The 17790-nt window shown below is 50.9% G+C and overlaps 2 protein-coding genes across 2 annotated transcripts in view; one reads left to right on the forward strand and one right to left on the reverse strand.

Moving 5' to 3' along the window:
- Positions 1 to 14178, forward strand: part of POMGNT2 (protein O-linked mannose N-acetylglucosaminyltransferase 2 (beta 1,4-)) — a 43885-nt gene extending 29707 nt beyond the window's left edge. The window contains exon 4 of the transcript XR_014690492.1: positions 13601 to 14178. The gene's annotated coding sequence lies outside the window, so the exon portion shown is untranslated. The remainder of the gene's footprint in view (positions 1 to 13600) is intronic.
- On the reverse strand, positions 1932 to 16464 carry GASK1A (golgi associated kinase 1A). Its single transcript, XM_084511696.1, has 7 exons — positions 16447 to 16464; positions 16282 to 16354; positions 11943 to 12036; positions 6519 to 7400; positions 3935 to 4057; positions 3637 to 3740; positions 1932 to 3444 (listed from the first exon to the last, which is right to left on the reverse strand). Exons 3-7 carry the CDS (start codon positions 11943 to 11945, stop codon positions 3237 to 3239), a joined length of 1320 nt encoding a protein of 439 aa, XP_084367822.1. The 5' UTR covers positions 11946 to 12036; positions 16282 to 16354; positions 16447 to 16464; the 3' UTR covers positions 1932 to 3236.
- Positions 16465 to 17790: the final 1326 nt, after the last annotated feature.

Here is a 17790-nt window from a genome sequence, read left to right on the forward strand (position 1 = left end):
CCATGGCACCATGGAGCAAAATTGTTCTTCAAAGGGGGAGCAGGGGATAAGCTCACGGGTTTAGAGAAAGGTTTGACTTCCCTTCCCTGCCTCCCAGCCCATGTGCTGGAGGGAGCTGGCCCCGAAGGGCTCCTGGTGGCCTCCATCACTTCCAACACGCAGAAGGGCAGCTGGCATTTTTGGGGAGGAAGGGGAACGCTCGGCAGCTCCAGCTAACACGGTGTGATCGTGAAGGTCTTCTCCAACCTAGATGATCCCAATTCTGTATTCGGAGCCCTGTCGAGCCAATGCCACCTGCTGGAGAAAAAAAACGTGGAGGCTGGGGTTTGTGGCACCATGTAAATTGGACTTTCATAGGCATCCGTACACCCAAAGCCCCTCTTTGGAGCTTGAAGAGCTGAGCACATGCCTGTGAGGTCTGGCTGGGAGCCACCACGGGGAAGGGGCTGGCTCATGGTTTCCTTTCCCCTGTCGGCCCCATCTGACAGCTAATTATCATTCCAGAGGTAATTGCTGGGGAAGCAATTGGAGGCAGAGCCTTTTCCTGCCGGAGCAGAGCACCCACTTTGGGAAAAGCTCCTCTCTGGGCAGGGCATCTTGTGCTGGGCATTTAGACGTGGAAATGAATTTTGACTGCTGCACCTGTGAGCTCAGCGGGGGCAGGCTGGGTTGCGAGTCGGCACGGTGTTTTATGGGGATATTTCACCTGAGCACCAGCTCGGGAAGGAGCCGAGCACTGCCTCGTTGTTTCAGCCTCGTTTTATCTCCGTGAGCTGTAAATCTGCCGCGCGCCGCTGCAGCCCTGGGGTTGCGCTTGCAGGCACACGTTGCTCATCTAATAAGCTCCGGCGATGCTGCTACTTACCCCATAAATTCCACGATCTTCCCTCCACCGACCATTAATCTGCTTCATTTCCCGACAATTTTACACTCTTTTGATGAACTGTTTGTCTAACCATTTGAAGGAAACAATGTCAAAAGCAGCACCTTAGGCGTTCTCCCCACTAATGAAGAAAATCCATCACGGGGGGGAGTTTATCTGTTTCTTTGCTGGATGCAAACAAAGCGTCAGGCTAATTTACTCCCATTAATCTTAAAGGCCGTTGCCACGATGATATTCCTACGTCGGAGAGGATTTTTTTTTTTCGTTTTCCACATAAATATTTAAGCAAGTACCTAAAGCAGAAATAAATTGCTTTCTAAAAGGCAGATTAGTTTTATATCCAGTGATTTAACAATAAATTTGTGTGGGGCTGGGCTTCCAGGGCTTGTGGCTCCCTTCCATCTGGGTTTGCCTTTGCATGAGCAGGGCCTTCATCGTCTTCAGTGGGTGCTTTGCAGGATCTGCGTGGGGCAAAGGTGAAGGTGTTGGTGTCTTATGGTTTCAGCAGTGCTTTCCCCGTGGTCCTACCTCCTTGCTGCTGCTCTCCTCCATCCCGTCAAGGTGCCAGCAAGCGCACGGGCATGCCCCGAAGGCTGTTCCCCTTCCCAGCTCCCCTGGCTGAAGACAGGCAGGTGCCTGGTTTTGACCAGGGGTTGCTCCAGTCGCCCCCGTGGGAGCCTCCTGCAATTTAGGCCCTACAAGCCCAGGGAAGGTGCCTTATCCTGATATAAGAGCATAAATATAATAGGAAACACACCGTGTTCGTAGCTGGAGTGAACGGGACCTGATGCTGGTGAAGGCTGATGGGGCTGGAGCAGTCCCCAGGGGTTTCTCTGAACCACTGCGGCCACATCTCAGGGCCTGTGCGTTCTGCTTTCTACATGCATAAATACACGTGGGGAAAAAAATAATAATTAGAGGAAACTAATGATCAATCTGAGCAAGATCATGGCTTTTGCTTCTCCCATTTATCCATACATGACTCTTTGTTAATTCAGGAGTGATTTTTATTCACGCGCATAAGGGTTTACAGAGGCTCCCACATGTGTTCAGCCAGCAAACTATTTTCTGGGTTTCGTTGTGTTATATTATTATTCTCATTTACTCACATAAGGCAGTGTCCAGGCACGGCTGAGTTATTTTGGACCCAGGATGATTCGTTTCATTCTCCAAGTTCACAGGCTAAGGTCACCTCTTGATAATGAATCCCCGTGAGTTGGGCTTCGGTGGGGTTTCTTGGAGGAGATGGGATGGGGTGAAGGGTTTCCTTTATCACCTCAAGGGCAGGAGTGCAGCAAGATGCTGCCGGTGCTCCGGATGCTGAGGCACACACGATGTCGTGTGCCGATGCTTTCGGAGAGCACTCACACTGGCTGATTAATGTCACTCCAGCCTCACTTCATCTTCTCTTAAGCAAGAGGGAAAGGTAATTGCTTGCACTTATCAGCGTGGCTGTGGAAGTACCCCCTCGCAGGCTCTAAAACTGACAGACGGCCGAGATGGATGGCTCGGGGACAGCACAGGAGCCCGCTTCCCTGCCTCTCTGCAGGCACCCATGTGTCCTCCTGCTCGTTTTGCTCTCTGCCCTGACTCCTGAGGCCCAATTTAGCCAGGATGCTGCTGTGCGCTCTCACTGCCTGGCTGCTGGGGGTGTCAGCACTCACAGAATGCATTTTGCACCCAGTTGCCTTCTGCTGAGGTAACCCTGCATGTTTGTTAAAGGATTTTTATTTTTTTTTTTTCTGCTAACCTTAGAGAAAGCTTCATGCAGACATCAGGCACGTGTCACCTCTTCCTTGGGGAAGACAGAGCTCAGCTCTGGTGACTTGTTAGGAAGGTCTCCTCTGCTTTTCCCCACACCGCTCCAGACTCTCTGCTTTTAATATTTTGGGAATGATGAAGGCATCATCAAAAAAAGCCCGATGCAAAGCACGGAAAGATTGTCAGTGACTTCCCTCAGCCTTGAGAGGTGCCTCTCACTGTTTGGCTAACCCTTCCCAGGCTCTCCGTCATTTCAATTGGTCAAAACTGCAGTTTTCAAAGGTGCTGTGGAGGAGAGGGGAGTGAAGGCACCCAAAATCTGATGGACATCTGATGAAAATCCCATGTTGTGATCGTTGCATGATAAGCCTTGCTTAGTGCCTTTCTCAAACATTCATGGGATGTCTCTGGAGAAGGTCTCCTTATCTTTCCTACAATCCCTTCTCCTTTTCCAAGACATCCCACCAATGGGGGCGGTTAAATTAAAAAAAAAAAAAAAAAGAAAAACACCTTTTGGAGCAGCAAGAACCCACCCGCAGCTCCCACATCACAAAAACTGAGGACATGAGAGACCCAGCCACCACCACGGGGTTCAGCGTGGCGTGCCCCTCGCCGTCAGGTTGTGCTGCTGGAGGTACCGCAGCAGGACCTGCCCCCTTCTCTCCAGGGTCCGCAGCAGAGGTCTCAGCCCCTCGGCGCCTCCCTGGCTGTCCCACAGCTCCCGGTCCACGTACAGCGACTCCAGCAGCCGGCGGCCCAAGCAGCCCGACCTCAGCACGGCCACGGCCGCCTCCGGGAAGCTGAAACAGATTCAGGATGGAGACTGTCATCAGCCACCCCCACCCGCTTCACCAGGACACGTGAAAACAGATGGGTCTTCTCCCTGTCAGGCTTCATCTCGCTGCAACACCCAGCGGGTGTGCAGAGATCACCGAAGGCTCTGCAGGAGGGGAGGGATGTCCCACCAGGAGTGTGCGCCTTGCCTGCCTTACCTGTCTATGCCCTGCAGGAGCCTGAAGTTGAGCTTTGCCTCCGGCTGCTGCAGCCGGCCAGCGTTGTCGATGAACACGAGCTGGGACGGGGCGCTGCTCCGGACCTGCCGGTGGGGACGGGAAGGAGCAGCTCAGATACCATGGGCAGTCACCAGCCCGGTGCTTTAGACTGGGTGTTTGGGGTACTGAGTAACCCCGAGAGCCTCAGAAGCAGCCAGCACTTCCCAGAAACCTTAATTTTTGACCATGTCCCTGGGACATGGGGCAGGGGAAAGGGTCACAAGGGCTGGGGACGTACCAGGATGTGCACCAGGAGCAGCTCGGCTGGGTTTCGGCACTTCTCGTGGAGCATCTCCTCCACGCAGGGCTCCGAGGGGTCGGGCTCGAACCCGCAGCAGTATCGGTCCAGGCGGTCGTGAACCTGTGGGAGATATTTTGGGGTCCTCAGCTGGGGCAGACAGCTGGGGTGGGCAGGTCCTGGGGATCCTCACATGGAGCTTTTCTTGCTCAGAGGAAAATAAAATGCTTTTAAGCATTTAAGCTGGGGGTGACTGTCCTCTGGAAGAAGTTGGGCCTGCAAGGACTGCTACATCCTGAAGGCCTGAGCCTGCAAAGTCATCTGGGGGTCAAATAGGTGATGAAACACCAGAAGTTTCCTTTTTTTGGTCTTTCTGTGTGTTGTTGATGGGAAAGCATTCATCAGGGGTAGTCTGTGATTGCTGAAGCTCTCAAGAAGGGCGCCAAAGAGCCTGACTAACTCTCGCGTCACGGAAAAGAGAAGGAAGGGGGCTGGGGAGAGCCACGTGTGAGACTCCTGGGCTTGCAGAGCAGCCCCAAAAATGCCTGTGGCCATCACCACAGCGCCTGGGTGAAGTCCTCAGCTTCTGCATTCCCCAGCTGTCAGCAAAAAAGGCTCTGAAACACAGAGAGAAAGCAAACAGGAAAGTGTCCGTGTGCTGAAATGCTTGAACAAGGGAGGGGGGCAGCCACCCTCACAGCCTTCATTTTGGGGGAGTTGAGCCAATTTCCAGACCAAGCAGCTCCCAGGAAGGATGGGACAACCTCAGAAGGAGACAGGGATGCTGCTGCAGGGGTGAAGCCTGAGTGTGCTGGTGGTTTGGGCTCTTTTTAAGGCACGGGATGAAGCCAGTAGCTGCTCCCTTTCAACAGGGCTCTGCGTTTTACCCATGGTAAAGGAGACATCTCTGTCTCCTGACACCTCAGACCTATGGGACTCAGGTGAACATAGGTTGTAGGGGATAGCCAGCAGCCTGAAACTCTCCTACTTGCAAACACTGTGTGTGTGTGATGTAAGGCGTGAATAATGCAGAAGAAGCCAAATTTTAAAACCCTTTAGAAGAAGCTGATGAAGATCTCAATGCCTGGCTCAGGGCTGCACGGGAAGGCTCAAAGTTTGCGGCTTCCCACTCTCCTCAGTGCATGCTGCAGGATGCTAGAGACATTATTTCATTACTACAGTATCCTGCTGGCTTCATGCCTCTTTATGTGATTTTTCCACATGGGAGGATCCCACTGAGTTATTGAGAAAAAGCCAGTGGATTGCTCCTTGATTTATTACTCCTCTGTTTTGGCCCTCTGCAGGAAAGTCTCCTTAAAACTGGATGCTTTTTTTCTCCTGGAGATGCAGCTTTTCCATTGCATTCAATGGTATTTTGGCCTGGGGGAGGGAAAGGGACTGGTTAATCTTCTCATTTGTTTGGCTGTTTCATCTAAAATATTTCCAAGCCCAACCATGACTGCGTCTCCTTTGCCAGCCATAGTCTGAGGTTATAAAGATTAATGGCCAGGCCATGCCAAAAAAACAGAAAGAGTAATGAGAACACACATTTCAATAGTATTTTTTTCTTCCTCCTTTTTTTTTTAAGTATATGTATTTATATATATAAAATTGTCATTTCAGGTAGTTTCCCCTTGTCTAATAATGAAACTTGCAGCCCTGAGGTACATAAACAGTTTTTTTTTCTTTTTTTTTTTTTCTTTTTTCTTTTTCTTTTTTTTTCTTTTTTTTATTTTTTTTCCTTTTTTTTTTTCCACAGAAACCCCTTTTTCCTCCTCAAGATTACTCCCTAATAAATGATAACTGCCTGTTACGCTGCGGTAATCCCTTGCAGCAGCAGGCTATGGTTTTCCAGACAGATCAGCCTGTTAACCCTGAGGAGGAGGAGGAGGAAAACACTACCACACAGAGGGGTAGGGATGAAGACTCCCCACACCAGCAGCACGTCTCTGGAGTGACTGCATCAAAGCCACGGGGCTGGTGCAGGAGATGCTGCCTTCACCCTGTGCTGAGGAGATGAAGGAAAGTTGCCTGGTGGCAGGGATTTTTATTTATTTATTTTTCTTTTGTCAGAGAAACTTTGCCTGGGCTTGAAAGTTGAGGAATTCTTGAAATGTTGAGGGCTGAGCAGAAAAATTGAACCCTTTGCATTCACTCGTCTCTTCAGCATCTACAGCAAGAGAAGCTCCAGCCTCCTCCCACCCCAACTTGCAGCTGAGCTTCACCAGCCTGGAGGCTGGATCGAGGTCCTGAGGCACTTGGTAGTGCCATGGATCACCCACCAGACTTGAAAATCTTCAGCCAGCAAAGAGGTTTTGAATGATACAGATGAAGCTTCAGCTCCTCAGGCTTCTCTGATTTTCACCAATGATCCAGCTAAATGCAATCACCGAGATGTCCCTTCTGGGTGCAAAAGTTACTCCAGCAGCAAAAATCAGTAATTTTTGACTCACATTTTGGCATGTTCTCCCTGGACAACACAGCCTACACAACTCACAGAAGAGAGAGAGATGACAGAAGTGTGCACAGGAGGATGCTGCGTCCCACCAGGCATGCCAGGCAGCCTCCCTCACCTCAACCCTACCTGCAGGAGGAAGTCGAAGAGCGCCAGGCGGCCCCACTCGCCGTGCTGGATGCTCTTGCAGGGTGTCCCCGCCACCACCGGGGCCTTGCCGTGAGTCCTCAGCATCTCCTGGTACTGCAGCCACCCCATGGCGCAGGAGTTCTGGTCGTTGTTGGTGTCCTCCAGGTGCTGGACATCGGGTGCCCACCAGATGATGGGCCTTGTAGCACCATTGGTGTAGCTGTAGGGCAGGATGGGGCTGGAGAAGCGGCGGGCCACAGCGGGCAGGCTCCTGTTCAGCCCCAAGACCCTGTCTAGGTGGAAAGCCACCACCTCGTAGAGGTCCCCAGGGCGCTTGATGAGCCCACAGCGCCCATCCCTGCAGTCCCCCCCAGGACTGGGGGGCTGGGGGTCCCCTTCGGCGTGCAGGCGGACACGCAGGACCTGCCCGTGGGCCGGCACACGGGTTTTGGAGACCACCTGCCCCTGGGCCAGCAGCTTCATCTTCTGGATGTCATCATCAGAGAGCCACGGCGGGGCCGTCCCACCAAAACGCAGCCTGTCCCCATGCTGGGGGCCGTGCCGCCAACACGGCCGCTCCACACAAAGCGAAGGGGAACGGGTGCCCAGCTCCCACAGCCGCCGGCTGTCCCCATGACGCCTCCTTGTCCCCCGGGAGGACGGCTTGTCCCCACACAGGGTGGTGGCTGTGTCCTGCCGAGGCCGAGGGGGTGGGGATGGTGATATGGGTGCTGGTGCCATGCGAAGGGACCGGGCCTGGCTGTGGTCCCCGGGTGGTGGCAGGGGCAGGTGGGTGAGCGCCAGCAGGGCCAGGGCCAGCAGGATCCCCAGGGCCAGCAGGGGAGGGTGCTTCAGCCCCGTCCTTCGCCAGGGTCGCTGGGCCTGTGGGTCAGAAAGGAGAAAGGAGAGTGTCACTGGTGTCACAGACACGTTGGCCAACGTGTCTGCTTTGCCCTAAAGCCCTCCCTGGCATCACAGCGCTGGTTCTGCTCAAAGACCACCTCACTGGCTGTGACCTGCCTGGTGGCCAACGTATTTTATAGTCTCTTTATAAGCTTTCCAGCCCAGCACCGCTCTCGTGCTTTACAGAGACATTTCCAAGCAATTCGGCGATGAGGCTCAGGACAACGAGCAGGGAACAGGGCCTTGTTCCTCTTCGCTTTGCCATTATTTATTTTGGAAGCACAAGCACGTCCACAGCGGACATAGCGGGATGGTGTATTGCCAAGGAAGGGATAAGGAATTGTTTGTAAGAGGAAAAGCTTGAAAAAGCAAGAGCTCAAACACTCTGGGGGTGAGAGCCAGCGGCCAGAGTGACTTCCAGAAGGCAGCTCATGAGAATCACGGGACGGTTTGGGTTGGAAGGAGCCTTAAAGATCACCCAACTCCAACCAACTACCATGGGCAGGGACACCTCCCACCAGCCCAGGCTGCCCAAAGCCCCTTCCAGCCTGGCCTTGAGCACCTCCAGGGATGGGGCATCCACAGCTTCTCTGGGCAGCCTGTGCCAGGAGAAATGTTTCATCTGCACCTCATCAGCTGATCGAGCACTATCCGAAAACCTGTGAGGGCCCAAGTGGGTTTTCCTTCAAGGTCTCAAGGACTGAGCAGATTTAAAGCAGCTTCCAAGAGCCTGTGATGGTGCATTTGGAGTGATTTAGCTTTATAGCTCTCATTTAATTGTTTCTCTCCCAGAAATACAGCACAGCACAGCAAAATGGAGCTGCTGGGAGGAACGCTTCGCTCACACTCAGCTTGTGCCAGCCTCCTCCTGTGCAGCTCCAGGTCTTTGTTAGACCCGCATGGCAAAAATAGAGGGGCTGCCCAGAAATCTCACACCCATCCGAGTGTTTTTCAGAGCCCTGCCCAAAGCAACCCAAATAACAACACCTCTGCAGCTTTTTGGGTCCCTGAAACCAGACCTCGAGCTCTGCTGCCAACATTCATGAACACACTTGGGAACTCTTCCCCTTATTGTAATGGTGCGGAAAGCACTTGTCCAGGCACAGCAGCCGAGACTGGCTTTAATTAGCAGAACTCACACCCTTGGGGGAGCAAACAAGAGCCACACGGGGAGCATGGCGAACACAGAGGGAAAACCCCTTTTTAATCCACAGCTGGAGAGCAACGCTGGCCACAGGGAGCCAAGCGGATGGGAACAATTACAATTTATTTATTTTTTACGTCAAGGTGGTTTGCAGGGCGAGTGGTTGAAGCATCCTCAGTGCCTGGAACCACTTTGTCCCCTCTGTGGGCAGGCTCGGTTTGGTTACAGCCGGGGCTGAATCCTGCTCCTGGACCAGGGCCACCGCAGCCCTTTCCCTGCTCGGCTCGGGGAGCCTGGATTTCACTGCCACATCGACAATAATAAGGGGGAAAAAAAGTGCAAGTACAGCCTCTACGTTATTTCTGGCAGTCAATATTACAAACTTAATAATAATCTAGATGATATAACACTGCAGAAATGGCGCTGTATTTATAAACCCAGGGTAAATCCTTTTCCAAAGAGACTTTCTCCGAGTCTAGGCTGTAAAAAAAATGCTGCACTTTAAGCTATGGCTTCAATTCAGCCTGAAATGAAAACCATACATACCGCTCTGCTTTGCCAGCTTGACAAACTGACAGTACAGCACGTCTTCTCTAGAAATTAGGTACATTTCCCAGCAGGCAAGCTGAAGAAAAACCCATAAAAAACACTTCAGAGAGGTACGGCCAGGATGCCAAGGAGTAAACAATACATTTGCTCACTCCTCAGATGGACATACAGCACAGCCCGGGCTCCCGGGGGCATGGCCTGGCCACTCGGGGGTGAGATTTTCTAAGTGTGGCTCAGAGGATTTTATCCCCGACACTTTGTTCCCGGGGCGCTCGAAGCTTGGCGGAATTTGAAGCAGAGGAGCCTGTTTCCAATTGCTTCACAAAGTGCATCGAACTGGCTTTGTCAAGCGTGGAAGAAAAGAAAAACAAACCCGAAACTTCATTATCCAGGAATGTGAGGAACAGCCCTCAAACTCAAGAAGATGCCATAGAAATACGTGGCCTTTGAAAGCGGGATCCATCCCTGCTCTCCTCTGGAGCCTGCCAGATAAACACAGAACCGAGTGGACAGCAGGCAACGCAGCCCACCGTGACCAATTTTAATAAAAATTGCTTGAAAAACCCCCAGAAGCCAGACCTGCTGCCAGGTGGTGCTGGGTCTGTCCCGCAGAGCCCCCCAATCTGGCCCACTCAGCTCTTCCCACGAGCGTGTCCAAACCAAACCTGAACACGACAAAGCTAAATTGCCCGGGATGGGGCTTTGAAACTTGCTGTGCTCTGCTCCATCCCCTCGTGCAACATCTGCGCGCCCGCTCCCTTCCAACAGTGCTGCCTTTGTGCCGCGGGGACTGCGCGGAGGATGCTCCGGAGGAGGGCAGCAGCCTGCAGACCACATGCCGGGGTCCTTCGCTGCTAACCCCTCACACGCACAGCCTCTGCACGCCTGGCTTCCTTCTGCTGGAAAACAACGTGATTTTTTTCTTCCCCACCTTCTTCAGGAATCAGAAGTCCTGCTCCTCAGCAGCTCGCTTGCAGCCGCAGCAAAGGACACGGCTGCTTTTCTGCTCACCCTAACAATTTCCACAGGATGCCCAAAGCCAGGACAGTGACAGCAGCGAGGAGCCCGGGGGTTCCTCTCAAGTCCCCTTCCTCACAATGTCCCCCACCCTAAGAGCTTCTCCCTGTGTACTCCTGAGCCGCTCACCAGCTTCAGCCCTGCATCTCCAGCAGGGTTGTGCTGCCTCCTGCATCGCAGCAGCAAAGAGCAAAGGTGCTGGGAAGTGACATCTTATTTTGCAGCGTGTTCTGGGCTACACGGGGATGAATACATTTAAATAAAATCAGGTTTTATTCCCTTCTTGCTCTTGATGAGCTTACCGATCCTGTTGATGAGTGCCTGAAGAACCACTAAAACTCTCTTACACATTTTTGGCACCTGATCTGGTCTTATTCCTTTTATTGGGGGTTACATTTGTCCTATATATGACTTGGGGGGGTGGGTTTTGATCCATTTATTTCCAGTCTTCATGTTGAGCTGGCGCACCAGCCCCGGAGAAGAGGCACACGTGCTCAGTGCCCTGCGGGGGCTTTGCACAACTGGCTCCAGATTCCCTTGGACGCTTTTTGGTGGAGGATGGACAAGTCGGCTGGCTCAGTCTCCCCTCTCTTGCTCTAAGGGTTTTTTTTTTTTCTTCCTGAAGAGCGGAGGAACGCATTTGTGGGATTCCACAGCTGCGGCCGGGAGGGGAGGGACAGCGGGGCCATTCATCCCCTTGGCTTTATTGAAAACAGAATTGTTCATTCGTGCCCATCCTCAGCTTCAGGAAGGTAACCGTTTCCCTAGGTTTAACCCGTTCCTTTAGTTCCTAGTCAGGGAAAAAATAAAAATAAAAAGGGAAAGGAATCTGCTCCCTGCCTGTCTTTGCCTTCTGCATCCTGCTCTTCCTTCTCCCAGCCGACCCCACCGGGTGAATGATCGCAGCCCGGCTCCGGAGGGGCTTTGCCTTTGGGGAAGGCAAGCAGCCACGGGGTTACTGAGCCTTTGGAGGGGTAATTATGGCATTTGGCATCTCTGCGAGAGCATTAATAAAGCGCCGTCAGCCCCTCTTATGTGTGCTGCCTCGTACTGGGAGAGCGGCAGAGTAGCTGGAAATTACTCACCGGCAGATTTTGGAGCCAGAAGCGAGGAGGCATTTCCCTCACGCAGCCTTCCCCCAGCCCGCTGCTGGCATTCGGTGTGTTTTCAGCTGGAGCTGGGGACACAGGGGAGCAGCCCCAAGCCCTGGCCTCGCCGTGCTTTAAAACCCAACAACACCCCCCCAAAAAAAACACTTTTTGATGCTGGTAGGAAACCGGCATCATTAATCAGGGAACTCAGAGTAGCCCGTGCATGTGCTCTGCTGTGAGTCCTGCTGCTCACCAGCACCACTGGCCCCACAGCGTGCACCAGCCCCCTGAGCACCCCCAGCCATGCTCCCGTGACTTAAAGGCATTTCAGTGACATGTGTGGGTGACACCAGAACAGTTTTTGGCAGCAGCACCTCCTGTCTCGCCCAGCACATGCATCTGCAGCCGCTGCCCGACACGGGTTTTTGCAGGGGTGGCAGAGCAGAGGTGGGTAAGGCACTGCTCGCTTCCTCAGCTTTTTAATTAACTGCTTTGAGATAATTAAATACACTCCCTTGATTGTTAACCATTCGCTTTGCCCATCCCTAGTGTTACTAAGGACAGATCCATGCTGGAGTCTTGCCTGCATGCTCCAGCCCCACAAGGGATCCCTCTGGACTTGTCCCATGGAGGCAACTGGGGGATGGCCTTGCAACACATCCCATAGACCCAGCATCCCTTCCCAGCACCATCTCAAGGAGGAAAACCCCAAAATCATACCATGGCTCCCAGCAGCAGCCGATGTCCTGCTCCTCACGTGCAGCAGAGGCGGCACGCGGTCACCTCCCGGGCTGGGCACCAGCTCCTGGCAGCGCTTCCATAGAAAACCAGAACATCGCAAACCATAAAATGGAAATAAAAATTAAAAAAAAAAAAAAAAAGAGAGAAAAATAAATAAAATAAATGAAAGGTTTTTTAAAAAGTCCAATCCACGCGGCTCCTCTCCCCGAGGCACTGTCACCCCCGTGTCCCTTGGGGCTCGGGGCAGCCTCCGCGTGGGCTCCCCGCTCCCGGCGGGCGGACGCCCGGCCAACTTTGGCCGCCAGTTTTCCAACTCTGCAGCAGCCCAGACCCACCTCCCTGAGGCTGGGAAGGGGGGAGCAGGCATTTGAAGAGTCTCTTTTTCACAATAAAAGCCCTTCTTACTGCCTTTTTCTTTTTTTTTTTTAAATACAGAGGGCGAGTTCGATCCGGGAGGCAGAGGTAAAGGAGGCTGGAATGACACGTGCTCCTCCTGAGCTCCTGCTCTGGGACAAGCAGGGGACAGGCAGAGCCCCAGGGACCTTGTTGGTCCTGCTCCACTGCAGCTGGGAAAGGGAGCCCCAGGTCTGCTGATGGGTGCCCCAAAAAATGCCTTTCTGTGGTTTTTAACAGCGTTGAGCTGCTGCCTTTCAGTAGCGGTGGGAGGTGGCTCCTGTGTCCCCAAGCCCCTCTAGCCTGCTGACCACGCACAGCCCTGCGGTGACATTGCCCAGGACTGTGTGCTAGGTGCAAGAAAGGATTGCAGCGTGATGCTCTGCCCAGCACGGGCTTCTACCAGTCCCAGCTCCCCCACACACCCTTGGCACGTTGAGTGCATTTATTTTCCCCTTTTCGTGTCTCCCAGCACCTTTTGTTGCCCCTCAAAACTCTCCCTAAGCAAATACACGGATGGAAGGTTAGGTCCAAAGGCTGCACGTTGAGCATCTCTGTGCCAGCCTCGGGTGGGAGGAGTTTCTCCCATTTCTGAGGCTTCTGCTTTCCTCTCCTTCTGGTAATTCTGAAGTGAGCCAATTGATATGCAATTTTCTGTCAAAATGACTCCTGTTGGTGCAACAGCACTGTGCGCCTTGACTGACAGGCCAGGCGCTCCGGCTCCTCTCTCCAGCTTGCTTCTCCTCACAAATAACCCTTTAAAATGCACGCCTGACATCTGAGGAATTCGCCGTCAGAAAGAGGCACGGATGGCTGCTGCAGGAGGCAGACTTCAGGGATCAGTGGCCAAACTGCCGGGATAAGGCCACAGAGCCTGCAAACAGATGCTTCGACTTCAGCACTTGGAAATTTCGATCTGATTCCCGCTCCCTCCTCCTTCCCCTGGAGAAGTTTGAATGGATTTCTGAGGCCCAAGCTCTACCCAATATAAATCACTGCCTATCAGCCACTGATTAGAAATGAGCTGCTCAGAAAGCCTTCAGATTTCTCCTTTTCCCCCTGCTCTCTCCTGTATCTTCTGGTAAATGGGCCTCCAGAGGTGATTGCTCATTCCTCCAGTTTGCGTTTTAGGTGAGGGATGGGAACTCTGCATCACTTTGCAGACCGTGGCCTTGCTTTCGCGGGACAGGCACAGTAATGCTTCAATTGAATTAGGGTTTTCTTTCCATTTTTTGATTTCTCAGGTGGGCAAGCGGGTGTGCGGAGGCCGTGTCCAGGACCAAGCTGCTTCACTAGCACCTTATCACTGGAAACCATCCCCGTGGCTTAATAACCTGAGCTGCCCCACACACGATGCCTGTGGGATTCCTCGGGATCAACGTGCAGTCCTTGAGCTCTCTGGGGCCACAGATGCCTGCTCGCACCTCCCCCAGGGGATATGGACACGCTGCTGTTTTCTGGGGGGTGAGAGAAGAAAGAGAGAAAATGAGACAGAAGCAATCTGTTTCTTTTCCTGGAAGGAACTTACTGGCATATGCTTGAATTGGGTCCACAAAGAGGCTATATTGGCCATTTACATACCTCTGTGCTGTGCTCTGTTGCTGCGAGGGTGGGCTGGGATGGAAGGAAGCTTACACATGAACACGGGGAGACAGACACCCGGCACCGCAGCGGCACTTCGTCCTCACGCCTGCTGAACACAGGGCCTGGCCGACATATGGGCTCATGAATCTTTCTTGACAGCCCTGCGGTGGCAGAAGCAGGGAGCGGAGCTTCCTGGTTGTAAATCGGTCATGAATAAATTTAGGCTGGTAATTAGAAAGTTTCTGATAATCAGAGGCATGAAGTTCTGGAAGCTTCCGGATAGACCAGAGGGAGCTGGCTGGGAGCCTCTGCTGAACCACTATAGGGAAATGTAGGGCAGGAGGGTGGGATATTGAAGAGGGAAGGCTTGGGGGTTTTGGCCTTTTGGCCAAAAGCTTTTTGGCTCCCCCAGGGAAGGAGATAGGAGCAGACCCAGCTGAGGTTTGCCCATGGTGCTTTCTGTGTCATGTTTCTCTCAGGCTTGTCCCATACTTCAGGACAGGTTGCCTCTGAGGTCTGTGAGGAAATTTTTTTTACCCCACTCGTTGAGAGGGAGCATTTCTCCTCCCTCTTTATTATGTATCAGCGCTGCTCTCCTAATCACTCAAAACAGCCCTGGAGCCAGGCTCTTTGCAGGCTTTGAGTCAAAATGAGCCCCAAATGAGTCTAAAGGAGATACTGAAGGTGATGGACAGGGGGGCATCCTCTAGCACCCTTATTCCTGCTGTGGTAGGTGCTGTGGAGCTGGAAAAGGAAGGCCCAAACTCATGTCCACTCCTTTCACAGCGTCTCCCTCCAGCACCCTCGGGGCCAGATACCTGCTCCCCACTAAAGCAGAAGCGTGGTGTTGTTAGCAGATGGCAGACACTGCCTCTGAGCAAACACATTTTCCCCTCCAAGGTCACGTTCAGGTGGTGGGGAGCCGAGGTGGCCTGCTCCCATTTGGGACGAGGATCTGCATGCCCTGCAAAGAGCAGCAGCTTGCCAGCCTCCCTCTGGGCCTTGAAAAATGCTCCAAGCAAGCAGAGCAAAAACGATGCCACTTTCAGCTAGTCAGGCTTAATTTGCTTCATTATGCCATAAACTCTCAGATTTTTTTCATTACCCACAGAGACTTGCAGGATGAGCTAAGGCTCACATGTGCAATGTGAATGAGATAAGCAGTAAAAATAAAAGATAAACAACTAAAGGAAAAAAATAATCATTTAAAGTTATTCAGGGGCTCCAGGGAGGAAGAGAAGGGGGAAGGAAAGGAAGAAGCCCACAAGCCTATTTCCCATCCTTTCTTTAGATCACCTTCATGCAGTAATACAGATAGCAAGCTCTTTTTTTTTTTTTTTTTTTTTTTTTTTTTTTCCCATTGCTTCTTTTATTTGATGGCTTTTGTAAACACGAGGTTCAAACAGTGGCTCTAGGAAGTCTCGGCTGCTGAGTTATTGTGAAAAGCACTCAGAAGTTGTGCCCTCCCGCTGGGTGTCTCTGTAGGTAAATCTCCAGCTGATCTGAAAGCTGCTCTCTTTTTGTGCTGTTTAAATATGAACACTGCTACTTTTCAAAAAAAAATCCACCTTTCCATCAGAGCAGAGCCCCCGATGAGAGCTGCCCATACAACCCCCACCAGCTGTGTGGGGCCCAGCACGAGCAGGAGGGCCACCACCAGCAGGCCAGGCCTCTCCTTGCCACACGCATGAAGCAGCACTCCCAGAACAAGACAAAATGTCCCCAAAGTTTCAGCAGGATGCCCCCAATTTTTCAATACAAAGATTAAGCTATAGGTAATTACAAGATCAAATAATTTGAAAATGTAATGGTCAATGTGCCTAAGCAAACCTTGACCGGAGGTCAGTTTGGACACCAGCACTTGAAAAGGAGGTTCAGTAAATCCAGAGATCCCTCTTCCCAGTGCATTTCATCTCTAATAAAACCAAAATACATTCAGATGCCAAGCACGGGATCAAGAGAAGTGTTTAGACAAAAAACAAGAGCACTTAAATATAGATTTGTTTTGGTTTTGTCTTTGAAGATATCTGCATAACCAGCAAATCACTCAGCCCAGAACCGCGGCTGGTTCATGGAAGCAGCAGTAGGTTTTACACCTTTTAGCTGTAGGTTATGCCAAGGGGCCCAGTCCTGCTCCTATCATTGCTCACATTGCCCAGACTTTGCAGGGAAAAAAAAAAAAGATTAATACTGTTTTTTCCTGCTGTTGATATCAGTTCAGGAAAATTTACCTGCTGATCTCAGGAGGAAACTGGAGCAGAGCATATTCCCCTCTGCTCCCAGTAAGTCCCATACATGCTCCGTGTGAAATCAGGTAAGAAATTAAACACCAGGACTTCACCTTCAGCTGTTTCTGAACAGCAGATCCTGTTTCTTTACATTCAGCTCCACGACGTAAATGAAAGAAGTATATCCTGATGGGCAAACTACTTCTTAGTCAACTAGGAATGCAAAATTAAGATACAGATAAAGCAAACCCATTGTTTTGAAATATTTGTGCCATCACCTCTGTTTGGCAGCGTTCCCTCACTGAAGGGCAGCAGTTGTCTGGTTGGGGTAAGCCTCAGGAATATAGTAGTGAAGAGCTAACATTGCCATCGTGTGGTAAGCATTAGAAACAAAGCGATACTTTGCATTTTTTCTATATCCAAGTATCTTTAAAAAAATCAAAAATAAAAAACAGACGAAGCAGCACAGGCGGCACAGCACCCGTTGTTTGGAAAGCAGGTAGACTACTGACATGACGCAAAGCCCCAAAAAGTTTCAGAAAGGTTTCGTTGACTTGTGAGGACCACCACTTGCTACTGATGCACAGCACACTGTCCGAAACACCGTAGTTACCAAAGTTACCAAAGACTGGTAAATTCTCTTGTTTCTCTGTCCCCCATTCCTCCTAAGAGTAAAAAAGGATGTTTCCACAGAAGCAATTGAGGACAGTCATGGTGTTACAGAACCAAGTTTCTTCCAGGGCATGTAAAGTGGTATAGGTGGGAACGGACACAGTGGACAAATTCCTTGGAAGCGAGCGCTTCCAAAATGGGCAAGGATGAAAGAAAAATCACTTGTGAATTGGTTATGAGTGATATGCCTTTCAAATTAATCTGAAGCTTGAGTTTCAGAGTAGGTGGATTTAATCACTTTGAAATCTAGTGTAACTCAAAATCTCCAGGTGCTTGAACACAGTGATTATTCTCAATTTTAATCTCAATTTGCATCATTTCTTAGGCTTTTCTTCCTTAGCTTTAGCCATTCATTATCAACCATGTGCTTGAACTCAATTTCCACAGCTTATAAATAGCTCAAGACAACATAAAGTGCTTGAGCAAGCAGATGCCCAATTTTGGCTTAAATAAGCAACATTAGGCACATAACGACTTTGGAGCATACATTTTTAGAAGCATATGCTCGTACTCATATATTGTTAAATATACTGATGTATTTGGTAATATACTTGAAGGTCTTACAACCTTCATCTTAATATTTTCCCTCTTCAATGTTATGACAGTAACAATAATTTGCTTTTTGACTACAAGAGATCTCAGACTTCTACCGTTTCTCCATTCAACACGAAGAAAATACATCTTCTCAACAAACTGCACACAAGAAAACATATGGAAGAAACGGATGCTGACATTTAGATGTAGACTTTAAAGCATGGAGACTCAACCCATCATTACAGTGTTTCAAATTAATTAGTTTTTAGGTCATGCCCCTTTTTGCTTATTGGTTTTGATTAAAAAGTAGTAATTGTGTGCTGCATAGTTTAAGGAACTGTAATTAGGGCAAGGTATAAGGTATCGATGTAAGCCATCAACTTCAAACATTCTGAAAAGCAAGCACGGTAAAGGAA

Source organism: Aythya ferina, assembly GCF_964211825.1.
Source record: "Aythya ferina genome assembly, chromosome: 2".
Lineage (NCBI taxonomy): Eukaryota > Metazoa > Chordata > Aves > Anseriformes > Anatidae > Aythya > Aythya ferina.

Excerpts from the sequence above, each read along its gene's own strand:
- GASK1A (XM_084511696.1), bottom strand. Across the intron at positions 4,058-6,518 it reads TCTTCGACTTCCTCCTGCAG|GTTCACGACCGCCTGGACCG; the intron begins GTAGGGTTGAGG and ends TATCTCCCACAG. Across the intron at positions 3,741-3,934 it reads TGCTCCTGGTGCACATCCTG|GTCCGGAGCAGCGCCCCGTC; the intron begins GTACGTCCCCAG and ends CCCCACCGGCAG.